Below are 16,521 nucleotides of genomic sequence, written 5' to 3'. Positions count from 1 at the left end.
AGATCTTCCTCATCAGCAGCACCACCACCACATCACATTGTCTGGTCTCGTCTGGACTTACCTGACTGCTTACCTGCCTTGTGGATACTTACCCCTTGCGATCATCATCATCTTCCTTGCACCGACAATCTTCATTCATCCATACCTGCAAAGGACAAAGAAATTTGAAATTACCAGCTAAGTGATGACTCTCTGACACTGTTGACTTACCTGATTCATACTTGTGTTGGCACGTTACAATAAAGAACTTGTATCTTTGAATCAGCTGTCTCCTCTTCTGACTGTGACAAATACTGAGTTGAGGGTATAAATACTTATACTGGACACAGTGTCAGAGATATTTAGCTGAATAAGCAAAACCATTAAAACATTTACAAACATTTCTCTTCAACACTTCAGAGGTTTACCAGGAGGATAATTTATATAAAAAATAAGCCCAGAAGTTTCTCTTCATTGTGCTCTGCTGACAGATTTTTAAAAAGCCCTTCCAGCGGTCCGACAGATGTGCAATGTTTTATGTGATTTGCGGTCCAATATTTTCCCACTTAAAGTCTTTAAAGCTGCACTCTTTTGACCTTTGTGAAAAATTGGACCAATGTAGGTAACTGATTTTAATTATTTTGCATAAGTGTTTCCAGAAGAGCATCTGTGTCTTCAGCACTATTCTGATGAGATTAGATTCCTAAACAGTGTTGAGTTCATCTGTCATTTCGAGTACTGATTCAGACAGGATTGGGATCTTTGTAGTTATTACCAGAGTGGAAGCGTCTGTTGGATGTCAATTGTTATTTTACCCAGGAAGTTCTGTAAAAGTTCTAAATTCATTAAAAAGATGCATAAAAATAGCTTTAGTTTCAGTATTCCAGTGGTTCTCAATTGCTGTCCTGGAATTCTATCAGATGAAGTACACATCTGATATAACCAAATTACATACATTTTCATATTAAACATTGCAGCAGACATTTAGCACACAGTTTATCACTTGACAATTTATAATAACTAAATAATATTTTAATATTTATATAAATTCACTTGAATTACATTCACATTAAAGGGATAGTTCACCCAAAAATGAAAATCCTGTCAGTAATTACTCACCCTCATGTTGTTCCAACCCCGTAAGACATTCGTTCATCTTCGGAACACAAATTAAGATATTTTTGATTAAATCTGAGAGTTGTCTCACTCCTCCATAGGCTTCTAAGGGACTGAAACTTGCTGGCCCAGACCCTTGCGGGTCTTTTCACGTAGTATTTAAGCGTAGCGCGTCTGTGTTGTACGTCACCACGTATCACACATGACCAGCGTCGGCCAATAGTGAGCCTACGTGGTGACGTGCAACACAGACGCGCTACGCTTAAACACTACGTGAAAAGACCCGAGGCCCAGAGAGAAGGAAATGAAAAGTGGAATAAAGTCGTTATTTTTGTTTGTTTTTGCGCACAAAAAGTATTCTCGTCGCTTTATAAACTTAAGATCGAGCCACTGGAGTCACTTGGACTATATTAACGATGTCTTTAATACATTTTCTGGGCCAGCAAGTTTCAGTCCCTTAGAAGCCTATGGAGGAGTGAGACAACTCTCAGATTTAATCAAAAATATCTTAATTTGTGTTCCGAAGATGAACGAAGGTCTTACGGGGTTGGAACAACATGAGGGTGAGTAATTACTGACATAATTTTAATTTTTGGGTGAGCTATCCCTTTAAATAAAAGTATGGTAATTTATATTTCTTTTTAGAAGTATTTGTCATCATACCTCAAACTTCTCTAATATGCACCACTGAATTTTTGTCGGTGTTTGATGGCATTGCAGGGTGTTCCGAATGAATGAACTGGACCAATATTTGGGATGACTGACAGTGATAACCATAGCTAAGGAAGGGACAGAAAATCTAATTTGTCAAAATAGATCTGCGTATTAAGTCCTGCAGTGTAAATGCAAACAAATCAGTGATGGCAGAATTATTAAAAAAAACCTCTTTGTTCTAACGCTTGTGTTTCTTTATTCTTCGCTTTATTCTGACATTTCATATGACCTTTTTACAAGTTTTCAATTAACACACACACACACACACACACACAGATGGTTTAAATTGTTGCTTTTTTGTTCCCTCCTCTCAAGTAACACCATCAGTCAAACATGGTGACAGCAGCATTATGTTCTGCGTTTCTATTTGCAGGAGAAACTAGAAAGCTTGTTTGCATCAAGGACAAAGAAAAAATACACAAACATCCTTGAGGAGAATCCGTTTTGGTCAGCCAAACATCTGCGTTTAGGCCAAGATTGACTTTGCTAGGAAAAGACAATTCATGAATATGATGAATTTCCAATCCTTCAACACTGGAGGATTACTGGAAACAAAGTGGAAATCTCTGCAGCTGTTTTCTGCTTTATCAATAAACAAAAGAATGTCACCACAGATTCCCAAGAGATCACAAAAACTTTCTCTTTCTTTCTAATTTGAGAATGTCTTGTTCAATTAAACACATGCCAAATATCCAGGATGTTGGCGTGTGATGTGAAAGCAGCATTATATAAGGATTGCAGAAAATGATGAAACAATTAAAAACCTGTAAAAAAAGATTTGTTGTCTTCTTACAGACTACTATTCCCTTTTCATTCTCCTCTCTCGCTTTGTCTAAAGAGCACATGGGCAAACACACATTATTACTTGATATTACCTTGTTCTTTTTTGTGTGTTTTTGTTCTTCTTGACAACATGACAATTTGAGCTATTTTAGATTGCGGGCACCCGAAGCACAAAGCATACTTCGCTTATCCGTGTTACGGAAAGTGTGTGTCTCTACTGAATAGGGTTCTTATTCACACTATTATTTAGGCTCTGTCCCAAATGGCACACTTCATGTGCACTTGTGGTCTTGTGGACTTACAATGGCTGCCGTGTGCACAAGACCATAGGGTGTCCCATTTGTTATTTTAGGTATCAGAAGGGAGCGTCCCCTTTGCGGCCGATGTGCACCCTCGATGCACACTTTTGCCAAGCAAAGCGCCATTACTTGTGGACTCGTATGAAGATCGCGAGGGCTTCGGGTTCCATTTGAGACCGGGCCTAACAAGAACATCCCACAGTTTAGCAACACTACACTGCATTTTGCAGCAATCACTTGAACTGATTTGGGCATTAAGTTTAGGCTTTTAGGGAGGGACAAAGGTGTACTAGAAAAGGGGTGCATTGGATTTATAACACAAGACCAATTTTGACCAACAATGATCACTTAATCACAATTGTCTTATTTTCCTGATCACTGGAAGCCAAAATCATAACTGAAAATCAAATTCAATATCGCCCACACCTAGCAGAGATTTTTATAGGTGTAAAACAGCTTACTAAATCATTGCAGATCTTTTTGGATTTTAGTTAGGGTCCATTTCTCACTATTAACTAACTATTACCAATGACTTTTCCCTTAATAAACTCCTCTAACTACTGCTTATTAATAGTTGTTAAGTTTATGTATTGGGAAGGATTAAGGGATGTAGAATATGGTCATGCAGAATAAGGCATTAAAAGAGAACCTCGGTCAATTTTAACATTGAGCTCATTCTTTTGTAAATTTGGAGTGCTGTCAATACAGAGAACAACGACAAAAATCGGTGTTGCCTACACCGTGTTATCCTCTTTTTAAAATTTGCACCCTGTTGACTTCAATGGGGCAAGTTTTAAACCTGCTTTTAGCCTCTTAACATCCTTGATGTGTCATTACAAGTGCCCAGCCATTGTGAGTGATTCCTTTAGAGTTAACACGGGTGAATCTGACTGCAGTAGATGTGAAAGATATGAATAAAAATGATGTTAATTCAGCCAGCGCACATACCTGTATTTTCTTCCTGTTTTCGGTCGAAGTCCACAGTAGTCGATTGTCGAGTTCACGCGCGTGATAACCTATGAGCGTGAACTCGACAATCGACTACTGTGGACTTGGACTTTAAACCTAAAAGCAGGTTTATAACTTGCCCCATTGAAGTCAACAGGGTGCACATTTTAAAAAGAGGATAACACGGTGTAGGCAACACTGATTTTTGTCGTTGATCTCTGTACTGACAGCACTCCAAATTTACAAAAAAATGAGCTCAATGTTAAAATTGACCGGAGTTCTCATTTAATATGTGCTTCATAAGTACTAATAAACAGCCAATATAGTAATATGCATGCAATAAGCAACTAGGTAATTAGACCCTGAATTAGAGAAATAGAGACCCTAAACTAAAGTGTTACCGAAAGTATATATTTCTAAAGTATCAGTTTAAAAGTCAGATTAAATTTCATGGGCCAAAAAGGTCCATTGTCTATTGTAAATACTACACTATGATGTGTGAAACACAGCTCACAATACACTTTCAAACCAAGCACCTTTCTGTTGGTCAATGCGGTGAATGTGTGACCAACTTGAATCCGTAGACAAATGTGTGTGAAGGAATCTTTCACCCTTCATGCGAAATTCCCATGAAAATTTGCAGAACAACGGTAAATGTGACCACCCCCTTAAGTTAGACAGATCATGAATGAGCAAAATTCATATTTTATGAAATGGACTTAAAATTAAATTGAAGTTTAAATTCTGATTCTAAATGGTGCACAATGTTACTGCAGAGTGCTCTTTTTCTTTGTTTCTCACCATGTCTTTGAAACTGCCCAGTACAGCAGTGGTCAAGATTCCAAACACGAAGGCCAAAAGGTTGAGAGCAGTTAGGATCCAGAGGAGAACATACAGAGAAAGGACATCCTGACAGCTCTGCACACCAACAAACTCATAGTAATTGTTCAGATATCCTCCACTGGAAAAGAAAGCAAGCAGGCAAATCATTGTTATGTGCTATTTCACATTAATAACTAATTTACTGCAACTAGATGTTCTGAAGAAAGTGTAAGTGGTTCATGCTATGTGTAGTGTGAAATGAGTTATGTGCTTCCTTACTTCATTTTAGGAATTTAAACCCTCAAAATCGGAATAATAGCAATAGTTATATTTGCCTTAACTCTCTTTTATGCTATGGGGTGGACAGATAACAACTTTATTATTATTATTTATATAGCATTATTGATGAGTGTTTCTTTAAAGTGTGTCTTCACAAATATGCGAATTACTTACTTGGCACAATCATACAAATCACAACAGTAACATGTTCCACTGCGAACTTTCATTTCACAGGACTCTGTTAGTCCTTGACAGGGAACCTACAAAACAAATGAGTATAGAAATAAAATGTTACATTCAACACTTGAATGTGGGTAAGTTTCATAAAAAAGCAACAATTTGAACAAAAAGCGGAGAAAATCGCATTTTGTCAAAGACTATGTCTGGATCCCATTCAGAACAATGATCAAAATTCATAGATGGAGTAGATCGCTTCCATCAACACCTCCAAAGCTTCACAGTCCTATAGCTTGTCCTGGGTTGACAGGCAGTTGTGATTTATTTGCTGTTTAATGTTTGATGATTGTGTTATTTTATATGTGCATATGCTTCTATAACTTGTTTCTGCTTTTTCTTTGCCTGTGTTTTGATCCGGAGATTCTGTACTATTTTAGAAGTTGAGTAATAGCTCCCCCTACCGTATAACAGTGAAAGCATGGATTGCCGGAAAGTTCCGTCAATGGAGGGGAAAGAGTTATCTTTACTTAATTACTTAGTCATGAAAGTGTACTCTCTTTAAATACATATAAGTAACCTTTTATTTAGTAGTTTAAAACTTTTTTTAAAAAAGATTGGCAGAATACTACAAGTGCACATTCAATAAAATGATGAACCACACTTCTTTTTCACAAGGGATATTTTACAGAACTGAAAGTAAAGCTAGAAGATTTGACTCACTGTAGCGTAGTAGTTCTCATAGATGTAACTATTTCCACTGGTGTAGAACTGACATCTTCCTGCCCTCATTGGACGCATATCCTGTTGACAGAGTGTAAGAAATGTCTACAGTTTGTCTTTTTCCTTTGAAACTGTTTTAACTAACTTTTTTTAATACAATTCCCTTTTTGGAGTGACAATTAACAGTAGAATGCTTTTTGTTTGAAGAAGCTCACAGTGGGATTTTCTTCTCACCACACCTTATCCTTTCAATCCCATCACTCTTCTCTTTATGGGCCACATCCATGCTGCTAAGACAGAAGATGATCTGTCCTCTGAATTTTTACACAAGTACTAAAGAGCGCCAGTATTCAGTGACTTCCTCATCCCTCCAAATTAAGCCCTTGAATGTATTTTGACACTGAAATCTGTGACTGGTTGTATAAACTGTTTAGACTAGTCTTACAAGTTGTTCATCTTTTTTTTTTTTTCTTCAAGACTGGTTGTAACTTTTAAAAGTCAGTTACATAAAAGGTAGATTAGTCTAAATTGAATCCAAAAAGTAGCCTAAGACTGATTATCTTTAATTAACTGCTAGACAGTCAGACTAGTTTTTAAGACACAGTCTTATCATATTGGCTATGTTCATGCAACTGGCTTCTGGACTGAACATTTTATGATTGTGCAGACACAAGAATGCAGATCTCCAGTATAATACCCTTTGGTTGCTATAGCACCGCTAATATTGAATGGCTGCTAGGCAGTTGCTAAGGTGGTTTTTATGCAAAATTGTGAATGGTTAATGTACTCACAATGTTGAGTAGGATGAAAACGCCATCAACCAAAAGACACAAGAAGCTGGAAATTATACCAAAACTCAGGAACACGATGGCTGCAATCAGCTGGACAGATAAGGAAAAATGGATTATAGATACAATTTGGATTGACATACTATGAAGAGCCAAACAAGCCAAAATTCATTCTTCTACTCTCACACACATACATTCTCCTTTCACATACATAGGCTACATTTCTACTCTCACACACACGTACATTCTCCTTTCACATAAATACATTTTTACCCCCCCCCCCACCCCCCCCCACCCCCCCCCCCCCCCCACACACACACACACACTTACACACTTACATTCTCCTTTCTACTTATATTTTTGCTCTCATGTTGCCATATTTTGTAATATATATTTTATAACGTCTTAAATTTTACTCTTATATTCATATATTTTTAACGCACATTCACAGCCTACATTTTGTACTCGCATATATTTTTATGCACACATTTATACATTTTCCTCTTATGCAAATGTATTCAAAGTATACATTTAATATTATAAATAATAAATGTATGTAAGAATAAAATGTATGTATGTCTGAAAAAATATGTGTATGTAAGAGAATAATGTATGTATGTGTGAGAGAGAGTATAGTGGAAACGGAAGGCGTATAATGGAAACGGAAGTCAGGTCTGGCGCGATCGGGGTCACTCCAGGACAGATCCTGATCAGCATGGCTGAGGTAGATGAGGCAGCCGCAGGTTCACTTCAGCTAGCTATTGGAGTTTTAAGAAATATTTTATCATCTCCTGAAACGGTTACATCCCTTGACAGGGACAGGCTCATCTCATCTCATGAACACCTAGAGCGGTCATTGGCTGTGCTGCGGCAACTGCACGAACCTATGGCGAGGTGGCTCATGCGCGCAAACCAATCAGGCTGCGTCATAGCCCGCCAGAATGGCCGTGGCTTATATCTATATAAGGACCCATTTTTCGCCATAAAAAACAGGTTAAAATCGACTAAGGCATCCCCTGATCTATGCACAGTAGCACTGCGGGTTACGCAATACTCGTTCCCTTCTCTCAGGGAACCGAGGTTACATTAGTAACCGAGACGTTCCCTTTCGAGAGGTCTCTCGTATTGCGTAAGCTTGCGCTATGGGAACCCCATTTAAAATGCTGTGCGTGCTTAAAACTTCGCTCTCCACTATAGCCCAGGGCAGAAGTCCAGAAGCCCATACAAGAGTTAAGTTATGAGTCCTATAGAAGCCAAATCCATGTTGGGCTCTCTATGGGGAAAACAAGGAATGGGTCTCTGAGAGGGCCAATCCTTATAATACGTATGACTAGGACCAGTTAGCATTGGCCTCATAGTTATGTGCTTTAACATTTATTATATTGAAAGAACTTTCGGTTGCAAAGCAGGAACTTCCAGGTTATAAAATCTCATAAACGTGGACGGTGAGGCCAAGCCGGCCGCCGCACAGATATCTTCAATTGGAATTCCACTCGACCATGCCCAAGATGAGGCCATGCCTCTCGTGGAATGAGCTCTGACGCCTATGGGACACTGGAGGCCCTTAGACTCATAAACCAGCGAGATAGTGTCCACTATCCAGTGTGATAATCTCTGTTTTGTGACCGCGAGCCCTTTGGAGCAGCCACCAAAACATACAAAGAGCTGTTCTGACTGTCTGAACTGGGCAGAACGCTCTAAATAGGCTCTGATGGCCCTAACGGGGCAGAGCAAATTCGCATCTCTTTCATCCTCTGATGAGGGAAGAGCTGATAGTGAAATGACCTGTGCTCTAAATGGAGTGGAGAGCACTTTAGGCACATACAATGATTGCCCAGCCACATTAACGTGAAATGCTGCTATTGCTGCAACGTATACTTTGAGTTGTCAAGCATCGCACAAAGCAACAGTTGCATGAACAAGGACATATATTGAATGGATTTGAATTCCAGAAATCCTGGGACCAGAGGACTGTCGCTGAACACATAAGGGATGCCTTTGGAGAAAAGCTTTCTGCTGATCAATTTAATAATTCTCAAAATTCACCAACAATCTTTAATAAAGATGTATCTGTCATACCAGAAAGATTTTAAGACTTATAAAATGTACAAGTGGTTTAGACCCCTCTGAATTGCCAGATATAGTAAACAAGTCTTGAGTTTGTTTTAATCAAGATTTAAATTTGTCATACACTGCTTAATTTTTTTTTTCTATGTGGGTCAATGTACACTCACCTAAAGGATTATTAGGAACACCTGTTCAATTTCTCATTAATGCAATTATCTAATCAACCAATCACATGGCAGTTGCTTCAATGCATTTAGGGGTGTGGTCCTGGTCAAGACAATCTCCTGAACTCCAAACTGAATGTCAGAATGGGAAAGAAAGGTGATTTAAGCTATTTTGAGCGTGGCATGGTTGTTGGTGCCAGACGGGCTGGTCTGAGTATTTCACAATCTGCTCAGTTACTGGGATTTTCACGCACAACCATTTCTAGGGTTTACAAAGAATGGTGTGAAAAGGGAAAAACATCCAGTATGTGGCAGTCCTGTGGGCGAAAATGCCTTGTTGATGCTAGAGGTCAGAGGAGAATGGGCCGACTGATTCAAGCTGATAGAAGAGCAACTTTGACTGAAATAACCACTCGTTACAACCGAGGTATGCAGCAAAGCATTTGTGAAGCCACAACACGCACAACCTTGAGGCGGATGGGCTACAACAGCAGAAGACCCCACCGGGTACCACTCATCTCCATTACAAATAGGAAAAAGAGGCTACAATTTGCACGAGCTCACCAAAATTGGACAGTTGAAGACTAGAAAAATGTTGCCTGGTCTGATGACTCTCGATTTCTGTTGAGACATTCAGATGGTAGAGTCAGAATTTGGCATAAACAGAATGAGAACATGGATCCATCATGCCTTGTTACCACTGTGCAGGCTGGTGGTGGTGGTGTAATGGTGTGGGGGATGTTTTCTTGGCACACTTTAGGCCCCTTAGTGCCAATTGGGCAACGTTTAAATGCCACGGCCTACCTGAGCATTGTTTCTGACCATGTCCATCCCTTTATGACCACCATGTACCCATCCTCTGATGGCTACTTCCAGCAAGGCAAGGCAAGGCAAGTTTATTTATATAGCACATTTCATACACAATGGTAATTCAAAGTGCTTTACATACTATTAAAAATAATCAGAAGAAATAAGAATATACAAAACAGTTTAAAATAAAGAAACAAGAAAGAACTAAAAATAATTAAAACAGTTTAGAATAAAGAACAGTTTAAAATAAAGAAACGAGAAAGAACTAAAAATAATTAAAACAGTTTAGAATAAAGACTAAAATATAATAGGATAATGCACCATGTCATATAAGTCATATAAGCAGGATAATGCACCATGTCACAAAGCTCGAATCATTTCAAATTGGTTTCTTGAACATGACAATGAGTTCACTGTACTAAAATGGCCCCCACAGTCACCAGATCTCAACCCAATAGAGCATCTTTGGGATGTGGAGGAACGGGAGCTTCATGCCCTGGATGTGCATCCCACAAATCTCCATCAACTGCAAGATGCTATCCTATCAATATGGGCCAACATTTCTAAAGAATGCTTTCAGCACCTTGTTGAATCAATGCCACGTAGAATTAAGGCAGTTCTGAAGGCGAAAGGGGGTCAAACACAGTATTAGTATGGTGTTCCTAATAATCCTTTAGGTGAGTGTATGTGCAATACATATCTCCTGAGTCCTGCTGATTCTACTGATGTATTAATGTTGACGTTGTTAATTATCCTATTCAACAAAGGGCATCAAATGTTAAAATAAAAAATAGTTCAGTCAATTTGATTTCTCCGTATCCAAACTCTTTAATAAAATGGTTTCATAGTTTTACGTTTTTATCATTTGCTTTTTTAAAGAAGAACATTTAAAGACACGTGGATGTAAAATGTAAACATAGAGCTTTCAGCTCACAGAACCACATTGATAAAGGTCTTATCCCATACACAGCAAAGATCCATGAAATGGAAGAAAACTAAAACTATCAACATAAAGCTATGACAATAATTGTATTAAAGCTATCACAAAGCATGGCAATGTGTTCTTCACTTTTCTGTGTACTACACATCTACAGTAAATACATATTTTGTGTTGACTTTTTCGGTTGAATGTGCTGTTAGTCTGTTTGTCGAATCACAAATCTGTTGATGGGGGAGGGATTGGTTCCCTTTTTAATACATGTATATGATTTTAGGAATGCCTTTCTTCTAGAAATTGCACAAGGTTGCAAAATGATTTCCATCATCAAGGATACCATGATTTCCATCATCTTCAAATGGATCAAAAGTCTGCTCAAGTGTATGCATTGTTGTGTCACTGATGGTAATGTTAATGGATGGAACAACAACATTATTTGTCTGTAAGTCTGAGAGTGTTATGTTGTCATCAATACCAAATCCACTGTCTGTGTCATAAATACCATTCATACTTGGGTTATGCATTCCTGCATCGTTGACTATGCCCCTTTGCCACAGCTGAAGAGGAGTTTGCCCCCCTTGAGTTGATAGACCATGGTTATTCCACTGGTTCTGAAATTCAGCCTCACTTCTTTGAATTTGTGGCAAATAAATATAGTGAAGACAAAATAAATGAAGCTCATTAAGTGAATCTAACACACCATACTCCTCCATAAAGTTGAAAAGAAACGATTTAGCTCTGGCCAGAAATTTGCTATCCTGAAATGCTGTATCGAGGTCTGCGCTGATGTCCAGTAATGACAGGTGGAGGCAACAGGACATAACTGTTCTCAGACCTGATTCTTTGTCTGGATTCATAAGCAGTCCGCACTACATTTAGACATCCATATAAGGACTCTTGAATCCTCAACAAATCTTGAGACTGAGAGACATCCACATAGGGTTTGAATGTGATCACAGAGTTTTCAATGCAGCCTATCGTGCACAAAATAATCTGTTCTCTTTGCATTTGGTCAATGCATTCCAGCACATTATTAAAAAATGCTCTGATTTCATGTTCATTGTTACTTACTCTAAAAAGTAAAAACTGTACTTGAAAAGAAAGCAGGATTACTTTGAATAGCATCATTGTAAAGTTGTGATGAAGAGCTGAGCAAGTCTTGCATATGTATTTCCGGGTCTGAATGTGACTTCCTGCTTAATGGATCCGTAATGGATACCGAAATTTCACAAATTTATATATGTGAAAGGAGAATGTACTGTATGTGTGTGTGAGAGCAGAAATGTATGTGTGTGAGATTAGAAATATGTGAAAGGAGAATGTATGAGTGTGAGATTAAAAATATGTGAAAGGAGAATGTATGAGTGTGAGAGTAGAAATATGTGAAAGGAGAATGTATGTGTGTGAGAGTAGAAATATGTGAAAGGAGAATGTATGTGTGTGAGAGTAGAAATATGTGAAAGGAGAATGTATGTGTGTGAGAGTAGAAATGTATGTATGTGAAAAGAGAATGTAAGTGTGTGAGAGAGTAGAAATGTATGTATGTGAAAGGAGAATGAATGTGTGTGAGAGTATAATGGATTTTGGCTTGTACGGCCCCTCATAACAAACAAAAGAAATGCTGTCATTATTTATTTTTGGTACATTTTCCCCTAAATACTTAACAATATAAAATAACATTTTTTTTCTTGGAATGTTTTATATGATATTCATTTTTTAATGAAGTCATTGCGTTTGGAAACAAAGATGAAGTTCTCAAGGTGAACGCATACCTTCACTCTAGGGGTCAAACAACTAAAAATCAAGTCAGGAATCTTGGTGTGACTCTAGAGTCAGACCTTAGCTTCAGTAGTCATGTCAAAGCAATAACTAAATTAGCACACTATCATCTCAAAAATATTGCAAGAATTAGATGCTTTGTTTCCAGACAAGACTTAGAGAAACTTGTTCATGCTTTCATCACCAGCAGGGTGGATTATTGTAATGGACTCCCCAAAAGACCATAAGACAGTTGCAGCTCATACAGAACGCTGCCGCCAGGATTCTGAGCAGAACCAGAAAATATGAACATATCACACCAGTCCTCAGGTCTTTACACTGGCTCCCAGTTAGATTTAGGATTGATTTTAAAGTATTATTACTGGTATATAAATCATTCAATGGCCTAGGACCTCAATGCATTGCAGATATGCTCACTGAATATAAACCCAACAGATCACTCAGATCATTAGGATCATATCAGCTAGAAATACCAAGGGTTCACTCTAAGCATGGCGAGTCTGCTTTTAGCTACTATGCAGGCGCAGCTGGAACCAGCTTCCAGAAGTGATCAGATCTCTTACAGTAGTCACTTTCAAATCCAGACTCAAAACACATCTGTTTAGCTGTGCATTTACTGAATGAGCACTGTGCCAATGTTCGTCCGACTGATTGTACTGTACTGTATTTTATTTTTATTTTATTTTAATTATTCTTATTTCTTTTTATTATTTTAATTTCTTCTATGTAAAGCACTTTGAATTGCCATTGTGTATGAAATGTGCTATATAAATAAACTTGCCTTGCCTTGCCTTTTATTAGTTAAAAAAAAAAAAAAAAAAATGTATAAGTTCACGCTCTAAATTACTAGGCTGTATGTGGCCCTCAAAGTGCAAAGAATGTATTAGCCTATAATGTTGTCAAGGTCATGAAATGTTTCCTATTGTCATACAAATAATTGCTATAAATTTATACTAATCACAATGTTAATGTAATTTACAAAGAAGCCTAATACACATACACCTTAAGAAGACATTTATTCCATTATATTTCATTGATTTATACATCACTGTTGTCTTTTAAACACTTTAGCCTTGGACTACATTCACAATGTCCATTTATTAATATTATTATTAATATTAATATCATTAATAATATTTGTGCTTGAATTAAATGCCACATGTATTCAAATGGAGCCAGAAGAGCGCATAATTTTGAAATTTGAAATATGCAATGATCAGTCATCTAAAATAATCACAACAGGCCTAATGTTATATAAAACACTGTTTCATTTGACATGAACTTTAATGTTGTAAATACCTTTCCTATTAAATACACATTCAAATATGTGCACATACACACAGTATTTGTCTTGTCCAAAGCATATCAACTTTTATGTGATTCCTGGGGGCACAATAAAAACTCATCTGGCTTTGAAACTAGCCATAAATTACATATAACTGACTGCAATGACTAAACCAATGTCACAGTGTATTTATTTGAACATGCAATATGATATCCAGAGGGACAGATCTTCTCTCAGCTGATCAGAGACAGACTGCCAAGGGAAGCTAAACCCACCAACAGAGAAACAGATGCACATCAAGAGAAAAGGAGAGGCAGGAAGAGAGAACGTGAACCGAGACAGTAAATGGACATACTGTAAATGAAGGTCAATAGCGGATCGGAGAGCATTAACAGGAAGGAAAATAAAAGGACAAGGTTTAAGCTCAGGACCTGTGCTTCTTGTTCAGTTAAGTGAAATATACCAGATATTCAAAGTTGGGAACAAGGAAGACATATTCAAATTAAACAAGACACACATAAATACACATTTCTTGTCAAATAATAATCGTTCGGTATGACTGTATTGCTTTTAATTAACTCTTCACTAAGCTCCGCCCCCCTTGGAGCGAGACTATCTGTTTGTCTGAACAATGGCAGATGGGGGAATTTTCAGGAAACCTGTTAGAAAATAGTTATTTTGGTAATTCCATTTGGCGATGCTAGTGGCACCGAAATCATTGCGGCTTTAAATGACAGTTGAATTATTAAAAACTTTAGAGACTACATTTGACAGTGTTTGTCTCTGCACATCATTATTTTATTTTTAATTAATGTGCCTTCCTAATCTTTAATCAAAATAACATCATCTCCTCTCTGATGATGTGTTTACCAGCATGAGGGCGGGACAACCTGTCAATCACATGACATCACAGCAATAGCAAACTGCAACCATCCAACGGTTCAATCAATTCCAGATGGACAAAAACAAGTCCCGCCCAACAGATACCCTTGAAGAAGTATCATGTGTATCTGTGCTAGCATTTTTTTTGTTACAGATCAGTATTGGTGAGGTGAACAACTGGCACCCTGGGGAGATGGAATGACTTGTTTTTCTCGACAAGCTGGCGCCTAGAAACTCAGTTCTGTGACCCAGGAGGATCACTTCTTACCTAACTCAGGGTACGGGTGTCAGCCGTATCATCCATTAAGATATGCTTCTGCTTATCAGTCCATGTGTGGACAATTTTATCTATTTCTTAGCCAATCAGAATCATTCAACCTGAAGTAATGATGACGTATATTCATGATTTTGGGAGAGTATAATTGGTGTGAAAATGTGAATGTATGCAGAGAGGCCTATTAGTCCAGGCAAAATAGCGTTTTACGACAGACTAATTGTAAAATAATTTTTTGCAGCTTAGATCATTTCTATTAGGTGTCCAGAACAACATACTAAAAGTCCTAAGAAATCCTAGTTGAGGAAATATGTTAAATTCTCATCAATCCGAGATGTGTGCCAATAAGGCCAGGCAACAATACATCCCAATGGGGCTATTTTTTTCCTTTACTCCTATCAAAATGAAACTTTACACAATGAAAGTACCCATGAAAAGTAAATTTTTTTGTATTACAAGTTTTTTTGAAAATGAATTTTAATATGCAAATGAGCTATACACTAATCGAATATGCCCAAAATACACCCAAATAGGCTTAATTTTTTTCCTTTACTCCTACCACAATAAAACTTTACATAGTAAAAGTATACATGAAAAGTAAATTTTTTTGTATTACAAGTTTTTTTTTTTAAATGAATTTGAATATGCACATGAGCACCACACTTTATGTCCTAATTTGCATAGGCAGAAACACCATTCATATGTATGACAAATACATTGGCCCAATCTTCATCCAATCATCCTACTGCCAATGGGTGATGGCAATGCTGCTTTTAGACTGGCCTCTAACCTGAAAACTGCCTGGCTTGGTAGTACCTGCCAGGGGTATAACCCCCGCTGGTATAGTCTTCAGGGTCACGGAGGCACACAAGCCTCCCCACCATGACAAGTTAGCAACAACAGGAGAGGTTTCTTTTTTTTATTTTTTTATTTTTTTTAACTAACCTAGATATTGCTGTTGCTAGCTTTTCATAACACCGCAAAACTACTTTACAAACGGTTGAAGTCTGATGTGTGGCCCGCCTGGTCTGAAATACTTGCTAACTACAAAAAGAGAAGCAGTTTTGGTACCATACCATACCATCTTCTTCCACTTATCCGGGGGCCGGGTCGCGGGGGCAGCAGTCTAAGCAGAGATGCCCAGACTTCCCTCTCCCTAGACACTTCCTCCAGCTCTTCCGGGGGGACACAGAGGCGTTCCCAGGCCAGCTAGGAGACATAGTCTCTCCAGCATGTCCTAGGTCTTCCCCGGGGGCTCCTCCCAGTGGGATGCGCCCGGAACACCTTCCCGGGAAGGCGTCCAGGAGGCATCCGGAACAGATGCCCGAGCCACCTCAGCTGGCCCCTCTCGATGTGGAGGAGCAGCGGCTCTACTCTGAGCTCCTCCCGAGTAACCAAGCTTCTCACCCTATCTCTAAGGGATCGCCCAGCCACCCTGCGGAGAAAGCTCATTTTGGCGCTTGTATCCGGGATCTTGACCTTTCGGTCATGACCCACAGCTCATGACCATAGGTGAGAGTAGGAACGTAGATTGACCGGTAAATCGAGATCTCCGCCTTCACCACGACAGACCGGTACATCGACCGCATTACTGCAGAAGCTGCACTGATCCGTCTGTCAATCTCCCGTTCCATCCTTCCCTCACTCGTGAACAAAACCCCAAGATACTTAAACTCCTCCACTTGAGGCAGGAACTCT

At 38.5% G+C, this 16,521-nt stretch overlaps 1 protein-coding gene across 2 annotated transcripts in view; it reads right to left on the bottom strand.

The window, feature by feature from the left end:
• Positions 1–16,521, bottom strand: part of LOC307160254 (transmembrane protein 255B) — a 43,823-nt gene that overhangs the window by 6,258 nt on the left and 21,044 nt on the right. For both annotated transcript variants that reach the window (XM_079874199.1, XM_079874200.1), the window contains exons 4-7: positions 6,629–6,718; positions 5,838–5,918; positions 5,115–5,200; positions 4,641–4,800 (exon numbers count right to left, since the gene is read on the bottom strand). In XM_079874199.1, the coding sequence (XP_079730325.1) occupies positions 4,641–4,800; positions 5,115–5,200; positions 5,838–5,918; positions 6,629–6,718 (417 nt within the window). The remainder of the gene's footprint in view (positions 1–4,640; positions 4,801–5,114; positions 5,201–5,837; positions 5,919–6,628; positions 6,719–16,521) is intronic.

This window comes from Squalius cephalus, assembly GCF_949319135.1.
Source record: "Squalius cephalus genome assembly, chromosome: 6".
NCBI classification, from domain to species: Eukaryota; Metazoa; Chordata; class Actinopteri; order Cypriniformes; family Leuciscidae; genus Squalius; species Squalius cephalus.
This window is presented reverse-complemented; position numbering and strand designations above follow the sequence as displayed.